At 39.4% G+C, this 18690-nt stretch overlaps 1 protein-coding gene across 1 annotated transcript in view; it reads right to left on the reverse strand.

The window, feature by feature from the left end:
• The window catches only part of LOC128641799 (lipopolysaccharide-induced tumor necrosis factor-alpha factor homolog), a 165240-nt gene that overhangs the window by 26229 nt on the left and 120321 nt on the right, over positions 1-18690 (reverse strand). The window contains exon 5 of the mRNA XM_053694336.1: positions 16661-16832. Coding sequence (XP_053550311.1) covers positions 16661-16832 — 172 coding nt within the window. The remainder of the gene's footprint in view (positions 1-16660; positions 16833-18690) is intronic.

The raw sequence follows: 18690 nt of genomic DNA on the forward strand, positions 1-18690 counted from the left end.
CCAACTGGATCGTAGGCTACGTGAACGCAGAGCAGAACGCTACACTTCTGAGGTTCGTCCTAAGTCATCAAGTTATCCCCAGGCTCATAATAACACACCCACGACCAAAAATACAGCTGAACCTATAGAGATTGGAGTGCTCAGAGGACCTTTAACTCCCGAAGAAAGGCTCCGCCGAAGAGTTAAAAGTCTATGCATGTACTGCGCAAATCCGTTACATACTGTGCAAGATTGTCCTTTACTTCAAAAATCTAAAAGAAGTAAGTCTACATATCTTAATAACTCTATACAGACCACCAACCAATCTTCTTTTAACATTTTATCTATCTCTCTACAGTGGCACCAAAGACAACTGAAGGTTGAAGGCATTATTGATTCTGGGGCATATGGAAATTTCATTGATTACCACACTGCTGTTTCTAATAAAATTCCTTTGATTTGCAAACCAAAACCTGTTTGTGTTTGTGTCATTGATGGCTCTACCATTCCCACAGGGCCTATTACACATCACACAGAACCACTTCTTGTTTCATTATTAGGACACACAGAACTATTATCTTTCGATGTGATTCCTTCCCCAAATTTTTCTATTATCCTGGGTATTACTTGGCTTAAACTTCATAATCCATACATCAATTGGAATCCTTTTACAATTACTTTTTCCTCCACATATTGTAAAAAACAATGTATACCTGAGTCTTTAATCCTGCAGGTTGATTCTCCTGAAGAAACATTACCAAAGGAATATAAACAATACCAAGATGTGTTCAGTAAAACAGAGGCAGAGAATCTCCCTCCTCATCGACCATACGATTGTCCCATTGAGTTACAACCTGGGGCCAGCATCCCCTACGGACATCTCTATCCTATGAGCCAACCTGAATTAGATTACCTAAAACAATATCTCGACGATAATCTAAGGAAAGGCTTTATAAGAACTTCAACTTCCCCAGCAGGAGCTGGGATGTTTTTTGTACGCAACAAAGACTCAACCATCAGGCCAATAATAGACTATCGTGAGCTCAACAAAAGAACCATAAAAAACAGATATCCTTTACCATTAATACCGGAATTAATCGAACGTCTTTCACAAGCCACCATCTACTCCAAGTTGGATCTGAGAGGAGCATACAATCTGGTTCGCATAAAGGAAGGACACGAATGGTTAACTGCATTCAGAACCAGATACGGACTCTATGAATATCTTGTCATGCCTTTTGGATTGTGCAACGCACCCGCCACGTTCCAACATTTTATTAATGATGTCTTCCGTGATCTTCTGGATAATTGCCTTGTAGTATATTTAGATGACATACTCATTTACTCAAAAAATAAGTCAGACCATATTGAACATGTAAGCAAGGTACTTCAAAGGTTGAGAGAGAACAAATTATATGCCAAATTGGAGAAATGTATTTTTCATACGAACAAAGTTTCTTTCCTTGGATACAACATTTCCCCCCAGGGAATAGAAATGCAAAAAGAAAAAGTTGAAGCAGTTGAAAATTGGCCTACCCCTAGAAACAAAAAGGAGCTTCAAAAGTTTCTAGGATTCTCCAACTACTACAGAAAATTTATAAAAGATTATTCGAAAATTGCAAAACCACTTACACGTTTAACCAGTTCTTTAATTCCTTACCATTGGGACACTGATGCTGCTACTTCCTTTACAGCATTAAAAAAACGCTTTACTACCACTCCTATATTGAAATATCCAAACCCCAATCTACCATATATACTTGAGGTGGATTCCTCTGATTTTGCTTTAGGAGCAGTCCTTTCACAACAAGAAAATCTTAGTAGCCCTATCCACCCTGTTTCATTCCTTTCCAAAATGATGACGCCAGCAGAAAGAAATTACCCAATAGGGGAAAAAGAACTGTTAGCTATTAAACAAGCCTTTGAGCATTGGAGACATCTGTTGGAGGGCACTACTTACCCTGTTACAGTCTATACTGACCACAAAAATCTTCAGTATTTGCAATGCAATAAAACACTATCTGCAAGACAAGTTCGTTGGAGCCTTTATTTCTCTAGGTTCAATTTTAATATCATATATAGACCAGCAAATAAAAATGGCAAGGCAGATGCCCTCTCACGATTACCCGACAAACCTCAAGACCTTAATAACAATTACCCTATCATTCCTAAGGACCAGTTTATTGGTTTCACAAACCTGTTCCTTGAAGATATAAGGAGATTTACAAGTCAAGAACCAGATCCTCCACATCCATCACTTATAAAGAAAGAAGACAATTACTACCATGGTGAGAGACTCTATGTTCCAGAAGCAATGAGATCACAAATTCTTAAGACTTACCACGATACTCCTCTAGCAGGACATCCTGGAATTTTACGTACAACTGAATTAGTAAAAAGGGATTTTTGGTGGCCTAACATGCAGAAGACTATACAAGAACACGTCCAAAGCTGTCTGATCTGTACAACCTCAAAATCAGAAAAGAAACCTCCTTATGGTCTACTTATGCCATTACCTACCCCCACTAGACCTTGGTACCATTTGTCAATGGACTTTATAGTTGATTTGCCTAATTCTAACAATCAAAATACTATTTTCGTGGTAATTGACATCTTCTCGAAAATGGCTCACTTTATCCCGTACCATAAGCTTCCGACCTCTTCAGAAACAGCACATCTTTTTATCAATAATATCGTCAAACTTCATGGTATTCCCCCAATTCTAACAACCGACAGGGGATCTCAATTCACCTCTCATTTTTGGAAAAATCTCTGTAAAATAACAGGCATAGAACATAGATACACCACTGCTTTCCACCCTCAAACCAATGGACAAGCTGAACGTCTTAACCAATGGTTGGAGCAATATCTAAGGTGTTTCTGCTCTTACCACCAAAACGACTGGATGAAATTCATTGCAATGGCTGAGTTTGCTTATAATAATTCCTTGAATTCCTCAACTAAACTCACTCCTTTCTACGCCAATTATGGGTTTCATCCACCAATCAATATAAGTTCTCAAGAGATTACTAATTCCCCCCTTGTCGAAGATTTTCAGAATTCCCTTCTTGACAATTTTTCTTTCATCCATAATAATATCAAAAAAGCACAAACCATACAGAAATCATATTATGACCTTCGTAGAAGAATTCCTCCTCCTTATAAAATCGGAGATAAGGTTTGGTTATCTACCAAGAATCTAAGATTACAGATACCCAGTAAGAAATTGGCAACTTTATTTCTTGGACCTTTTCCTATTATACGGGTTGTGAATGACAACGCTGTAACCCTTCAATTACCTGACAGTATTAAAGTCCATCCCACCTTCCATGTGTCTCTTCTGAAACCCTTTTTGAGTACTAGACAGGATACAACTGTCCTACCTCCTCAACCACAGACCTTGGACCCTGATGAATATGAAGTACAATCAATACTGGATTCTAGATATCATTTGGGTGAACTTCAATATTTAATCCGGTGGAAGAACTATTCTCCTGATGATGATACTTGGGAACCGGCTTCTAACCTTAATGCCCCTAGGTTAATTTCTGTCTTTCATCGCAGACATCCAGACCGTCCTAGACCCACAGCTGTGGGACAGCTGTCTTGAAGGGGGGGGTTATGTCAGGATTTCACACTGTCCCTTTAAGTTTTAGAAACAATCTGATTGGTAGCAACGCCTTTAAATCCTTACCACTTCCTTTACTCAGTGCTTAGTAATTTTCTTACAGCTACCTGAATTCATTTGGAAGTACTGAAGCCTACTAAACGCAATTCTTTCAAATAAGGATTTGTTATTTCTTTCAAACCACAAAGCATTGATACCTTCTCAAACAATTATTAAGGAAACATAATATCAACTTACAATTCTGCTGTAATTTTACAAATCCCATCTAAAGATTCATTCTTACTTCATCAATCCGGAATTTGTTTGGCAAACCTCCTCTCAATACTTTGCCTAGTACCTTGTCAGTAAGAAAACAGACCGGACCGGAGCAACGGCTTTCCATTCTCCTCCCCTCTGTGACGTCAGACGCCACCGGACCGCGGTAAGAGTTACATCTCTTTCTCTCCTCTCACACAGCCTCCGCTACAGCTCATACCTGACTACCGAAGCAGTTTATTTCCAGAGGCAACAAACTACGAACTAATACAGCCTCCTGCTGAAAGCAAAAGCCACGATACCGCAGCATTTACAGCCGGAAATAAAAGTACAAGCAAGGTAAAAATTTAGTCAATTTATTCAGAAGCTGTCCTTATTGTTAATTAATACAAAGACTGTTTATCAAGTTTGGGGTTTTGCTGACACATATATTCAAGACTGAATACCACAAGTTTGTTTCCTAAGTTGAAGTTATTCAAAATACCTAAGTGATACTTTAATTTTACTTACTCTGGAATACTTAGGATTCTGACAATACCTTTAAGTTAACACCATTAACTTGAGTTCTTGTATATGAAGTAATATACAGAATTAACCTTTATCAAACTTCACTAAATACTTATTGAATCCTTTTTTAACTAATAGAGGATTCACATTTATTCAGTGATACACTATAACATTTAAAGGTACAGCATTTGTGTTCCTTTAAAGGAGTTTGTTCCTTATACAATTACAAAAAATATTCATTTTGAAATATTTTGTACTTGATAGCACAAATAAATAGTATTAATGCAATTCCCTAAGTGTAGAACACAGCAGGATTGTTTACTTGTGTACACTGTCTACTATATGTAGGATAATGGCTCTCCATTTCCACTTAAATATTAAACTCCCACTAGTTAAATATACCCAACTCAGTCCGGCACTTGCCTCAACCCTGCATTTGTTTCCACAAGCCCTGCTAGTGGTCTACCTAACTTAGCCTCCACCCTCTCAGTGTTGAATTGAATCTGTGAAATACTTGGATATATTGTTATCCAGAAACCTGTTGTCAATTGAGTAATTAATTAATTAATGAGCTTTGCTGAGCATTCTTCTTTGGCAATATTTAAAAAAGAATTCAGATTTATAAAAAAATGACTAAAAAGTTACATTTTATAATATTTGCATTTATTGTTTTTTTCCTTTGATTTAAAACATAATTTTAAGAATAAGATTAAATATTTCCATTGTGAGTATCCTTTTATTACAAATTCAGGCTCAGATTACAAGTGGTGCGCACATTTTGTGATATAAATATCTATTTTAAAATAAAAAGAACATTGTTTTCTAAGTGAAGAACATAAGAATGTCATGTATTTCTATTAAAAAACCCACAATAAAACATTAAAATTGAATAAAAATTATATTTCATGTTTCAAGGTATTTGACTGTGAAGAGCGCAAAAGTGTATATATATCTGCATAGATGTGCTTTATGTGTTTATATGTGTATATACTGTATGTATGTTTGCACATACATATTTACACATCTAAGCACATAAATACACATATGTATATACACACACATACTCATATATATACAGTCATGGCACCCCTGCATTTCTGTCAGATAATGCACCACTTCGCCCAGTAAATTGTTGCAATTACAAATGTTTAGGCACTCATGTTTATTTATTTTGTTTGTATTGGTATGACACCATAAAAGTGGAGAAAAAAACCCAACTTTGACACATTCCATGCAAAACACCAAAAATGGACTGGACAAAATTATTGGCACCTTCTCAAAATAGTAAGAACTAATTGCATTCCAAGTTTGTGATGCTCCTGTTATTTGTAATTAAACTCACCTGCATTAATTAACAGGTGCTGACAATATAGAAATCACACCGGCAACCAGTTAAAATGGTGAAAAATAGATTCAACCTTTCTGTCGTGTACTCGTGTGTCTCTGTGTGCCACACTGGACATGGAAAAGAGAAAGAGCAGCAAAGAATTGTCTGAGGATTTGAGAATAAAAATTGTGGAAAAGCATGGACAATCTCAAGGTTGCAATCCATCTCCAGAGATCTGATTGTTCCTGTGTCCACTGTGCGCAATATTGTCAAGAAGTTTACAGCCCATGGCACTGTAGCTAATCTCCCTGGACGTGTACGAAAGAGAAAAATTGATCAAAGATTGCACCAAAGGATTGTTCGAATGGTAGGTAAAGAACCTCGATCAACTTCCAGACAAATTCAAGCTGACCTTCAGGCAAAGGGTACAAATGTGTCAGCTCAGACTATACGTCACCATCTGAATGAAAACGGATGCTATTGTAGGAGACCCAGGAGGACCCCACTGCTGACAGAAACATAAAAAAGCCAGATTGGAGTTTGCCAAAACTTACCTGAGGAAGCCAAAATTCTTTTGGGAGAATGTGCTGTGGACAGACGAAACAAAATGAAAGCTTTTTTGGTAAAGCCCATCATTCTACTGTTTTTTGAAAAGGAAATTAGTCTTTTAACAAAAAGAATACAGTCCCTACAGTCAAATATGGTGGAGGTTCACTGATGGTGAAGAAGAATGGTCCAAATTCCATTGATGGTTACAGAAAGCGATTGATTTGTTATTTTTTTTTTTATTTTTTATAGTTCCCTCAATCTCAACACCGCCTATCTCCGGGTTGCTCCTAATGGCCTCCGCGAGCGGCTCCATGATCAAAGCAAATATGAGCGGAGACAGAGGACATCCCTGTCGGGTCCCATTAGTTATTCTAAACGTGGAAGAGAGAAAACCTAAGCCTTTAACTGATGCAGAGGGGGCTGAATACAGTGACCTAACACAAGAGATGAAGCTGCAGGGGAAACCGAGACAGCCGAGGACCTCAAACAGGTATGACCAATTCACCCTGTCAAAGGCTTTCTCGGCATCTAGTGCCAGCGCTGTGCAGGGAATAAGTCTCTGTTTGGTCTCAAAGAAAATATTGAGCAATTTACGAGTATTGTCTGGTCCCTCCCTGCCCGGGGTGAAGCCAACCTGGTCTCCATTGATAAGTGTCGTAAGAACTTTATTAAGTCTAATAGCCATAACCTTAGCCAGAATTTTGACATCGGCATTAATTAATGAGATAGGGCGAAAATTCTCACACCTATCTGGGGTCTTTCCTGGCTTTGGAATCGCCACTATGACTGCTTCTAGCATTTCTGGAGGGAGAGAGCCAGTTTGTCTAGCGAGCGAGCATATTCTGGTAAGTAAGGGGGAAAGTAGTGTGGAAAAAGTTTTATAGAAAAGGGCACTATATCCATCTGGGCCTGGTGATTTATTAGGTTTCAGCGATTTAATCGTCGAAGTCACTTCTTCAATAGTAAATGGAGAATCTAGCATCTGTTTTTGAGATTCAGATAGAACTGGTAGGGATAAGGATTTCAGAAAATCCTGAATATGTTGGGGAGACGGGGCAGGGGTTTCTGCAGAATTTTGCAAGTTATATAAAGAAGAATAGTACTGCGCAAAAGCGCTTCCAATATCCATTGGGAGGCGAACAATGCCCTTTGGTGTGACTAAGTGGGGAATACGAGCTTCCGCAGTGCGTTGCCTAAGCTTATTAGCTAAGAGTCGGTCAGCTTTGTTTCCCTTGGCGTAGAAAGTTTGCTGAAACCGGTGGACCTGTGCCTGATAGCGCTTAAGTTCTATGACCTCTATTTTCAGCTTGGTGTCTTCTATCTGTAGAAGGGTTTTTGGGTCTAAGGAAACCATGTGAGAGGTGGTTAGTGAGCGGAGATTTGAGTGTAATTGGGACAGAGATTCCCCTAGCTGCTTGTTATGGTCTGCTTTCAGCTTAAAGAACAATCCTCTAGTGAATGCCTTGAGCGTGTTCCATAAACAAAAATCGCTCACAGAACCATTGTCATTCATCTGGAGAAACTCCACGATGTTTCGTTGGAGGTATAGAATCTGTTCTGGAGTAGAAAGTAAGTGCTCCGGAAGTCTCCAGGAGGATCTGAAGGACATGCAAATTGGGGCTTTTAAGGAAAACTGAACAGGGGAATGGTCAGACCAGGGGCACCCTGGCATAGAAACCCGCTGAACAAGGTCAAGAAGCCCGGGCTCGCAGTAAACTTGGTCGATTCTGGTATACGTGTTGTGTATCCTGGAATAGTAGGAGTAATCTCTAGAGGTGGGATGATGGGACTGCCATATGAAGAACAAGTTATATTGTGCAAGAAGGCTGCTAAATTGTCTAGCAGATCGTGAGGTTTGGGGGTCGCATGGTTTAGATTTAGGAGAGCGTCTATCTAATGTGATGTCAGTAATCATGTTGAAGTCACCTGCGAGAAGGAGGTTTTGGGACCTTTTGGAGGCTAAAAGTCTTAGAAATTTCCTGAGCATTTTAGTTTGACCCGAGTTGGGGGCGTAGTAACAAGCCAAGGTGTATGGAATGTTATCCAGTTTACAATTTAGAATAAGGTACCTGCCTTGATGGTCTACGTGAGAACTAATTTTTTCATATAGCACCGACTTATGAATCATGATTGCCACGCCTCGTGACTTGGAGTTGAAAGAGGCTGTTTCGACTATTGGAAAATGTTTACAGTGTAAAGGTATAGGTGTTCCTTGAACCCAATGGGTTTCTTGTAAAAAAGCCACTTTAGACTTGGTGTGATAAAGATAGTTTAACAGTCTACTTCTTTTGTTCGGGGTATTGAGACCCCGTACATTTTGGGAGGTACATGTGAAGGACATCTTGTAATACTAGTTGGTGCAAGGGGAGAAGAGGGAGAAAAAGAGGAAAAAAAAAAAAAAAGAAGGAAAATGGGGGGGGGGGGAGGTAGGGGAAAAGAGGAAGTAGGGGGGAGGAAGGGAGTGGGGAGGAGGAGTGGAAGGAGGGGGTTGGAGAGAGGGGATAAATGCAGTTGTGATTTGGGTCACCTGGTATACAGAGCAGCAGAAGAAACACAAACCAAACAAACTCAATAACAGTTATGATACTTATGTTCTATAGGTTGCGGTATAAACAAGAAAGACCGCTCAGATAGACCCCCTTCAGGGGGGGTATTTTACAAATTAAAGGGTAGGGAAAGGGTGAGGGTGAGGGGGGATAGAGATACAGAAGATGTACTGTGTTAGTTAATAAAATTGTCGCGTGGGGATAGAAGAGTAACAGGAAGAAGGCAACAAGGGGGAGGGGTTACTTCCAAGGAGAGAGAGAATATAGGAACTGTATTACATTGGTTTTTCTCATAAACTATTGATTGCGGTATAAGCAAAAAAAAAAACAAAACCCGCTCAGGTGGATCCCCTACTGAGAGGGGCGCTTTGAAAGTAAAGGGATAAGGAAAGGTATGGGAAGAAGAAGAGAGAAGAGAAAAAAAGAGAAAAAAAAAAAAGGGAGGGAGGGAAAAGGAAAAGAGAAATGAGGAGGAAGGGGAGGAAGTAGAAGTGAAAGTGAAAGTGGAGGTGGAGGACGGAGGTGGGGAAAAAAAAAAAAAAAGAGAAATCGAAAATGGGCTGTGCTAGTTGAAATTTCACGAAGGATGGGGTGTATTAGTTGGAATTTCAGACAGAAGAAAAAGGCAATAAGGGGAGGGAATTGTTGTTGGTGAGGAAAGTGAGGTGTATATCAAAATGGCCATATTGCCTGCCTTGCGCTATGGAGGTCTAAGGATTTGGAACATTGTCAGTGTGTCAAGAATTGGGTGGGGAAATAAAGCAAGTATGGAACACAGTCGGCAGCCTCTGGTGAGGGGGTTGTGGTGGAGTGGAGAGAAAAAGAGACATAGGAAGACAATTTATGTCCTATACAAATACTAAACATAAATGTAACAGTGCAAACATAAGATTCAACAACATAACATTAGACTTCTAACCCTTGCGGACCCCATCTGAACCCACATAGGATAATGCTTACTGAAGATTATTAGTGTCCATCTAGACGGGTCACTATATGGGGGTAAGTATGCCTGTTAGTTGACTTAACCTTGATGAGGAGAAAAGAGAAATGCCTATTTAATGAGGAATAGGATAATATTGTAATGCCAAGTTCCATTGGGGTGGACCCTACCAAAATAGACCGCACCTGTTGTGCCAGTGAACGGACGTCTACGTCCACTGCAGCATGTAATTGGGTATGCTTCAGAGGTTCAAGATTACCTGCGGGCAATATATCTGGAATAGTGTACAAGTGATCTAGTATGTCGTATGGAAAAGGACTTAGCACTTAGACTGGGAAACATAGGCCAGGATGTACAAAAGTTTTATCCCACAATCCACAAGGATAACTATAGGAAAAATGGGGGATGGTATAAGTTCTGCTTAGAAAAAGCGGAGATTAAACGAAGATGTTAACTCTTAGTGGGAATCTGATGTCAAGATATTATCTATATGTTAGCACGTAAGCTAGGTCTTATTGGGAATAACTCTCGGCATTAAAGTTAGTCTAAAAGGTTAGTGGCAAAAGGGTATGAGTTGGCATGTAACCTAGGTATAACAGTAATGAAAAAAAAAGACTAAATTATAGTGCAAATTTTAAAACCTCAGGGAGTAAATAACATAATGCAAACATTCAATAGGTAATAGGCACAATATGACAAATACTTATCTGCCAGCAAGCAGGTTCATATGGGTAGAGTTCGCAACAGTCAACAAATAGGTAGTGGTTAACTGGCCAGGGCCAAGAAGTCCAAAATTAGAAACTACAGAGACCCTTCAGGGTGGTGAACTTGATCTGTGCCTTGAAGATAGAGCATCCCATTCACGTCTGTCAGATGGTTGACTGTGAGGAGTTGGGCTATGGGGACCTGGGCTCGACCAAGTTGAGTAAGCGGGTCTGGGTGGTTGTTGAGAGGGCTGTCGGTGAGAAGGGGAAGAAGTTGCTGGCCATTCCTCAGCAGAGGCTTGGAGTTGGCTGTGTTGAGGCTTCGGTTTCTCTTTACCAGGGGGGAATAAATTCCATCTTTGAAGAAGTTCATATCCTTTGGTTGGCTGAAGAATTGTGAACATCTGATTGTCCTTAAAGATCAAGAGCTTGATAGGGTATCCCCATCTGTACCTGACATTATTTTTCCTGAGCACGTAAGTAATTTCAGCGAAGGTTTTCCTTTTTTGCAGAGACCTTGTGGATAGGTCAGGGAAGATTTGTAGATTTTTAAATCTATCTGGTAGTGTAGGTTTTTGAAAATGCGCTCTCTGGATACGCTCTTTGTAGGTGAAGTAATGGAGGCGCACTATGACGTCTCTGGGCTGGTCATCTGATAAGCCCTTAGGTTTAAGGGACCTGTGGGCTCTGTCAACTTGATCTTCTGACTTTGTGGTCAGAGGAGCTAGAGTGTGGAACAGATCTTGAAGAAATGGTTGAAGGTCAGCTGTAGAGACAGCCTCGGGCACACCTCGGATCCTAAGGTTGTTGCGCCGAGATCTGTCCTCCAGATCTGCTATTTTGTCTTCAACGATATCAAAATGGTCAGATAGGCACTGGGCAAGACTGAGGAGGTTGGATTGTTCTGTGGAGAGGTCCTCTTGTCTCCTCTCTAGGGAGTCAATACGTTCATTAGTGGAAGATATTTCTTTTTTGAGCTCCGCTGTAGACGCAGCAATTTTAGCCGTAAATGAGGCATGATGTTGATCTAATAGGTGCTTTAAGGACTCCATGATGAATGAAGGAGTGACTTCCTCAGCTGGGAATTGCTGGATGCTCTGCATAGCGGCCGTAGTTAACTCAGAAGTATCAGATCTTGGTGAATCAGGAGCTTCGGCCTCTGTTATAGGAGTTGTGCAGGTGGGTCCAAAGTGGTCTATGACTGTCTTTTTTAGTGGGAAGGTCTGTTTGTTCTTTTTTCTCGCAGATTGCGACATTGCTAGAGGTCAACCAGCAAAGATGGAATGAAACCAGTGGAAGAAGTGGATAGACTTAATTCCCCAGTTGCTGAAACAAATCAAGGTGTTATCATTGGTCAGTTACACTGAGTGGGAGGCAGGCATTGAAGGCCCGGGAGGGCTCACTCCATCTTTCAACTAGGGATACAGTCCGTGAAAGAGAACAATATATAGCAAGATAGATAAAACACTGTTCCTTTGACTGATGTTCACAATGTGGGTGAGTTAGGGTAAATCTGTGGTGTAGGTAACTGTGGCCCTCTGGGTCAGGAAAAAAAGTGCCTCTGCAAATATGAGCTTCAAAACTGACTTCTTTCTTTTTCTTTCTTCTTTCCTCCTCTTCCCTCCCCACACTGCGTGCAATGGGATTGGGCTGGCAACGGTTTATTTTAAAGTGTCATGTGAGTTGTAGGTAAACCTGGGAGTTGTGTATAAACACCCAGGCCACACTTTAGAAAGTAGATCCCAATAAAGGTTTCTTTTCTCTTTTTCTTTTTCCCTCCTCCTTCCCTTTTCCTTATTGGCACTGTGGGTGACTTAGGTCATTGATGGTACCAAAGGAATGCTAGTAGTATGAATAAGTCAACAGTTATTAGAACCCACACGTGGCTAGCAGTACTAACTAGCTGGGAGTGGAAAGCCTAAAGCACTTAAATGGATTGCAGCAATTTCTCTTATTTAAAGACAATGCCAAATTGGTTAGGTGGTGCAAGCTTCTTTATCCTTATACGTGGCACTGGCAATGTGCTGTGGGATTAAAACAGGTTGAATTGTTGGCAAGGCTATTTGCAAAGTATGCTCACAGGTGGGAGTAAAGCAGTACTGAACTGCGTGGCCAACCGACAAACCGGGTGGAAGAAAAAAGTTGTGTGACAGCTGTTAAGTTTGTAAAAGTTCACAGGACCCCCTGGGAAGCTCCTCTGTTGTAAGCTTAAGATCGGTGTGAGGGTATTTGCTGTTGATGAGGGGAGCGTGCTGTGGATGGGCCTGCAGCACTAAACTTTTAAGTGAAATGAAAATGGCGTTTTCGCGCCAAAGTCTGAGAACTACAGACCGAGAGATTAGTAGATTGTGCGGTCTGTGTAGTACCAGTGTCTTGCTCTATCGTAATTGCCCCCAGTCAGTTTAGTGTAACCCGGACAATGACCGGTAGCCGCCCGGTTTTTACTTACTGATTGCGCCACAGCCTTGGTCCGGGGGAAGCTTCAATGGCGGCGTCACGAAAGCAGCTCAGTCTCCTGCTGCGCTATGTACAGCTGAGCTCCGGAGCGGATCCCTGACCCTCCGGAGCTAGATGCGGTGCAGTGTTAAAGTTGGTGCGATGAGTAGCCAGATGTGCTTCTTGCTGTGGCCGGGTGTAGAACTCCGAGATGGCTGCAAGGCCCAGCCCAAAAAGGACCATGCTAGTTGTATGTAGAATCCCAAATAGTCCTGCGTGCTGCTTGGGGATATTCTGTGAAGGCTTGATGATAAAAGTAGCCTTACTAAACCTTCTGTCAGGTTAAATATCCCAGAAGTTAGATTAAAGTGCACTTTTGCTAGGAAGGAACCAGGAGCTCTATGTGAAAGCGTCTATACTGTGCGGTAGTTGGCTCCGCCCCCATTTATTTTATTTTTTTATTTATTTTTATTTTTTTAAATAGTTTTTATTGAGGTTTTGCAAAAAATGAAAAATACAACATGTAAGGAATCCAATAGTAGAAAAGTAAAGAAAGGATTATGATGTTACAATAGACACCAACAGACATGAGTTATGCATACTGGAATACAGGAGATAGATAACTGGAACCTCCATTTTAGATACATTTTCTCAACAGATTTACTCAATTAATATAAGAAGTGACTCTCGTACTCTCGTACCTAATAGCACTTATCTAGAATAGAAGAGGCATTTGGGATGGTCACTTGGACCTTGAGTCAGTAGAGTAAAATAGGAGTAAAATAGGATTTGCAAGATCCGTGGCTAATAACAGTGGTAACAAAAAAGAGAAGAAAAAGAAAAGAGAAAAAAGAAAAAGACATTTCCTCTGTTCTCCTCAAGTACAAATGTCTGTGATACAGTTTGTATGATAACAACTACTAGTGCTGGCATTGAAATCTCTTTCTTAATCCTCAAACTGTGAGAGTGGATGATTTAGGTATTTTAGTGATTTTAATCTCCCCCAAAATGTGTAGGGTAACTCTTGTACCCGAAGTAGTGTTAGAGGTGCGGGGGAATAAGGATAGAGCCTGGAAGGAGGAAGTCTGAGTAGTGTCAAGAGAGTACACATAAGATAAAGGCCCACAATGTAGTCATATACTGTATATATATAATTCAAATGGGAGTCTGCTAGGCATAGGAAGCTTTTATCTAGGGAGTATATCTGAGTTCTCGAATATGCCCGACAGTTTTCGTAATAGGGTCATAGGACTAGAGTAGGTGAGGAGTATACTTATGTTATATACTACGCTAGAGGAGTAAACCATCGGCAGTGTTTTACTGTGATATTAGAAGGATAGTTATGGGTAAGACTGTTAAATGAGGCTACATTATCTTAAATATAATACAAAGCAGCTAAGCCCAAGAAAACGTTGAATAAAGTAAAAGAGCTTCAGAGTGTCAAACATACTGAGTAATAGAAAAGTAGAAGAGGTGACTGCATAATATTAAGAACATACAACCTAACCAAGGAGATTCATCTATCATATGGGACACTGCTAGTAGCTGCTTGCAGCTATAGGTTATAGATAGTGAGATAAACATATAAAAAGGGAATGTCTACAAACATTTAGGAAATAGACCCTAACCATATGCACTTCCCAGATTTGAACATCCGCCATTAAAATAACAACATCATGCATATAACTGGAACCTGGTAATGATGGCATAAATAGTCATGGGTTATATCTCACTAACATTAGAGCAATGTGTGTATCTTACAGTGGAAGCAATTATAAGAACACTTCTCTGAAAAATGGCAAAGGTCAGTGTCTAAGCGAAATGATAATGCCTAACGCTGGAACCCATCAGTATACCAATTTATTCAGTCTCTTAGCTGACACCGGTTCTTTTGGGAGGGCTGGCTGCAAGCTGAACTTGCTTATCTCGGGTACCGTCCAAGCAAAGTGTCGATCCAACAGCCAAATGCAATCCCCAGTAGCGCCTGGCCCAAACGATTGAAGAAGAATAGGGTATCTGTCACCGTTGAAGCAGGTAATGCAAGCAGGCAGACCGCAGCGACAGAAGGGGCAGCATTTCTAATAGGCATCTTCTCTGCTGCGCAGGGCCCTGTGGAAGGTGATGTCCCGTTCGGCTGTTGATTCCCATGACTCCAGCATACATTCTGGGCAGCGTCTCCGATGTAGGCCTTATCTCCTTTGCGTACGAGCCTGTCCTCCCGGAATAAAGGGCCGGTCGCGCCCCCACTCGGGGTCATTACACAGCATGTAAGGACTGTCACAAGAGTCCGGTGGGTCAGGTTCCAGGTGGTCTTCTGCCGTTGTTTCCCCAGAACATATAGGTAGGTGCACTCTTAGTATAGGTGAGATGGCGTCTCCCTCTTCTTCCGCTCTGAAAGTATTACACTGTGTCACCGTAGTCTTGGCAAGACATTAGAAGCTTTCAAACTTAGCAGCCATCTTTAGCTCAAATTCCTCTAAGCATTTTTGTATAGTTGAAAAGATTTCCTCTTGGGTTACAGCCATAGTAGGTTAAGACTGCGCACTTAAGGCACATCTGGTTGTGGGGACAGGCTGATGCTTCTATTATAGGGGAAGGCCTCACAATGAAAAGTCAGATACTTAGGGCATGTAAGCCCAGTCGCTATCCAAAACCCTATATCTGGAATGCGGACCTCTTCAGGCAAGCCTCTCGACTATTTTAAGCAAGGTATTGTCAAAAATGTGATGTTAAATTGAGAAACAATGGAGAGAACTTGAAGAGCTGAAGCTCAGTGCGACCTGCAAGATGGCCGCTGCCCGAATGCCCCTGATTTGTTATTTTTTTTTTCCAAAGGGTGTGCTACCAAATATTAAATTGAGGGTGCCAATAATTTTGCCCAGTCCATTTTTGGAGTTTTGCGTGGAATGTGTCAGATTTTTATCTTTTTTTCTCCACTTTTTTGAGTCATACCAATACAAACAAAAGAAAATGAGAATGCCTAAACATTTGTAATTGCAACAATCTTCAGGGCGAAGTGATACATTATCTGACAGCAATCCAAGAGTGTTGGCCATGACTGTGTGTGTATATATATATATATATATATATAAAGTAGCAGGGATGTGCACTCTTACCTTCCAATCGTCTGCCGGGGTGCTAACGGATATACACAGTAGCAAAAAGTCTGAGGAAGGGGATATATTATCCCCGAAACGTTACACTGTCACAGTAAAAAATCCAGTGAGTGCAGGTTTTCTTTTTGCTACTATATATATATATATATTTTATATATATATATATATATATATATATATATATATATATATAGTGAGATATAGATGTATATACACAAACCCTTTTAAAAACTTTTTTATAATATTACAATATTTTTTTATTAAAAGAGTATATCTGAGTGTAATCATTTATTTGAATATGTTTTTGATGTATTTTGTGAAAAGATTGTTTTAACCCTTACACTTTACTTCAGGTTTCAAGTCACACTAAATATTCTAGCGCAGTTTGAGCTTTTGCTTGAGCGCAGCCTATAACTTTTAACTAGTAATATGAGGGCTATTTAGCGCAGTCACGATATCCATTGAAAGTATAGGGTGCGCTAGAGCGATGTCAGCCTTGCCAACTCTTCTCTGGTAAATGGTCTTTACTATGGACTTGCAATATCAATTTGCATACTAATGTTAGCTTGACCCAGTGATATTGTTTATCACGACAAGCGCTATCATTGGTGCACCACTCATTGCATTGGACCAATGTAACTATAGTAAAATAAGTAGGGGACATACTTACCCAAAAATAATGAGTGTGAAACAAATCAGCCAGGCTAGTAATCCGCTAACGAATTCAATTCTTGTAACAACTTGTTGTTGGCAGAATTTGCACACTGTTGTAACAGGAATATCTCGATAGCTTTCAGATGCAGTGAAATAAGGTCCAACCGATGGGGGAGGGGAAGTTATGACTATTTAGGAAAAACAAAAAAATTAATTGTTGCTCACTGAAGTAGGAAACAAAGTTACAGTGACTATTATAAATATCATTTTTTTTTAAATTTAATTATATCAATGTAGATAAATAAATATAATACAGATATAAACAGTAAATACATGTACAGTATATGTTTAACTCAAGAGCAAGTATCGGCCATAAGTAATTTACTTATTTCTATCAGTTACATGGTATTTAGAGGGTCATGTGACAGACATATTAATTCTTCTGTAGAACTTAGTGCCTAGTGTAAACTTTCTTTCACATCAGGCATTTTATGGGATTTAACTCTGCAGAGAAAGAGAAACACATTCAGCACCCCCTCTCCTTTTGTTTACTTTAAAGGGACAATTTACTCAAAATATTTCTCCACTTTAATTTGCTGCCAATGATCCACTTTACCTGCTGCATTCAATTGTTTGCAAGTATTTCCATTACCCTTATTTTGGCATTTGAAATAGTTGATTTAGCCTGTGGTATCCCCACCTATTCGGAAAGTTTCTGGTCCAAGCTATAGATAAGCTGTATAAACACAGCCAGCAGACAAAATTACACTCCCAGTGGGGTAGAGAAGAGATAACATAATACAATGTTAATTTTCCATTGTTCTCTCCAAGTATTGGTTATTGGTTTACAGATATATATAAGATAAAGAAGCATGTATATGTACACAATGTGATAAAGTAATGAGATCTGATTATGCCTACAGATATAAGATAAAGACATGTATATGTACACAATGTGATAATGTAATGAGATCTGAATATACCTACAGATATAAGATAAAGAAACATGTATATGTACACAGTGTGATAAAGTAATGAGATCTGATTATACCTACAGATATAAGATAAAGACACATGTATATGTACACAGTGTGATAAAGTAATGAGATCTGATTATACCTACAGATATAAGATACAGACACATGTATATGTACACAATGTGATAAAGTAATGAGATCTGATTATACCTACAGATATAAGATACAGACACATGTATATGTACACAGTGTGATAAAGGAATGAGATCTGATTATACCTACAGATATAAGATAAAGACACATGTATATGTACACAGTGTGATAAAGTAATGAGATCTGATTATACCTACAGATATAAGATACAGACACATGTATATGTACACCATGTGATACAGTAATGAGATCTGATTATACCTACAGATATAAGATAAAGACACATGTATATGTACACAATGTGATACAGTAATGAGATCTGATTATACCTACAGATATAAGATACAGACACATGTATATGTACACAGTGTGATAAAGTAATGAGATCTGATTATACCTACAGATATAAGATAAAGACACATGTATATGTACACAGTGTGATAAAGTAATGAGATCTGATTATACCTACAGATATAAGATACAGACACATGTATATGTACACAATGTGATACAGTAATGAGATCTGATTATACCTACAGATATAAGATACAGACACATGTATATGTACACAGTGTGATAAAGTAATGAGATCTGATTATACCTACAGATATAAGATACAGACACATGTATATGTACACAATGTGATACAGTAATGAGATCTGATTATACCTACAGATATAAGATACAGACACATGTATATGTACACAGTGTGATAAAGTAATGAGATCTGATTATACCTACAGATATAAGATAAAGACACATGTATATGTACACAGTGTGATAAAGTAATGAGATCTGATTATACCTACAGATATAAGATACAGACACATGTATATGTACACAATGTGATACAGTAATGAGATCTGATTATACCTACAGATATAAGATAAAGACACATGTATATGTACACAATGTG

The sequence above is a fragment of the Bombina bombina genome, chromosome 11, assembly GCF_027579735.1.
Source record: "Bombina bombina isolate aBomBom1 chromosome 11, aBomBom1.pri, whole genome shotgun sequence".
NCBI lineage: Eukaryota > Metazoa > Chordata > Amphibia > Anura > Bombinatoridae > Bombina > Bombina bombina.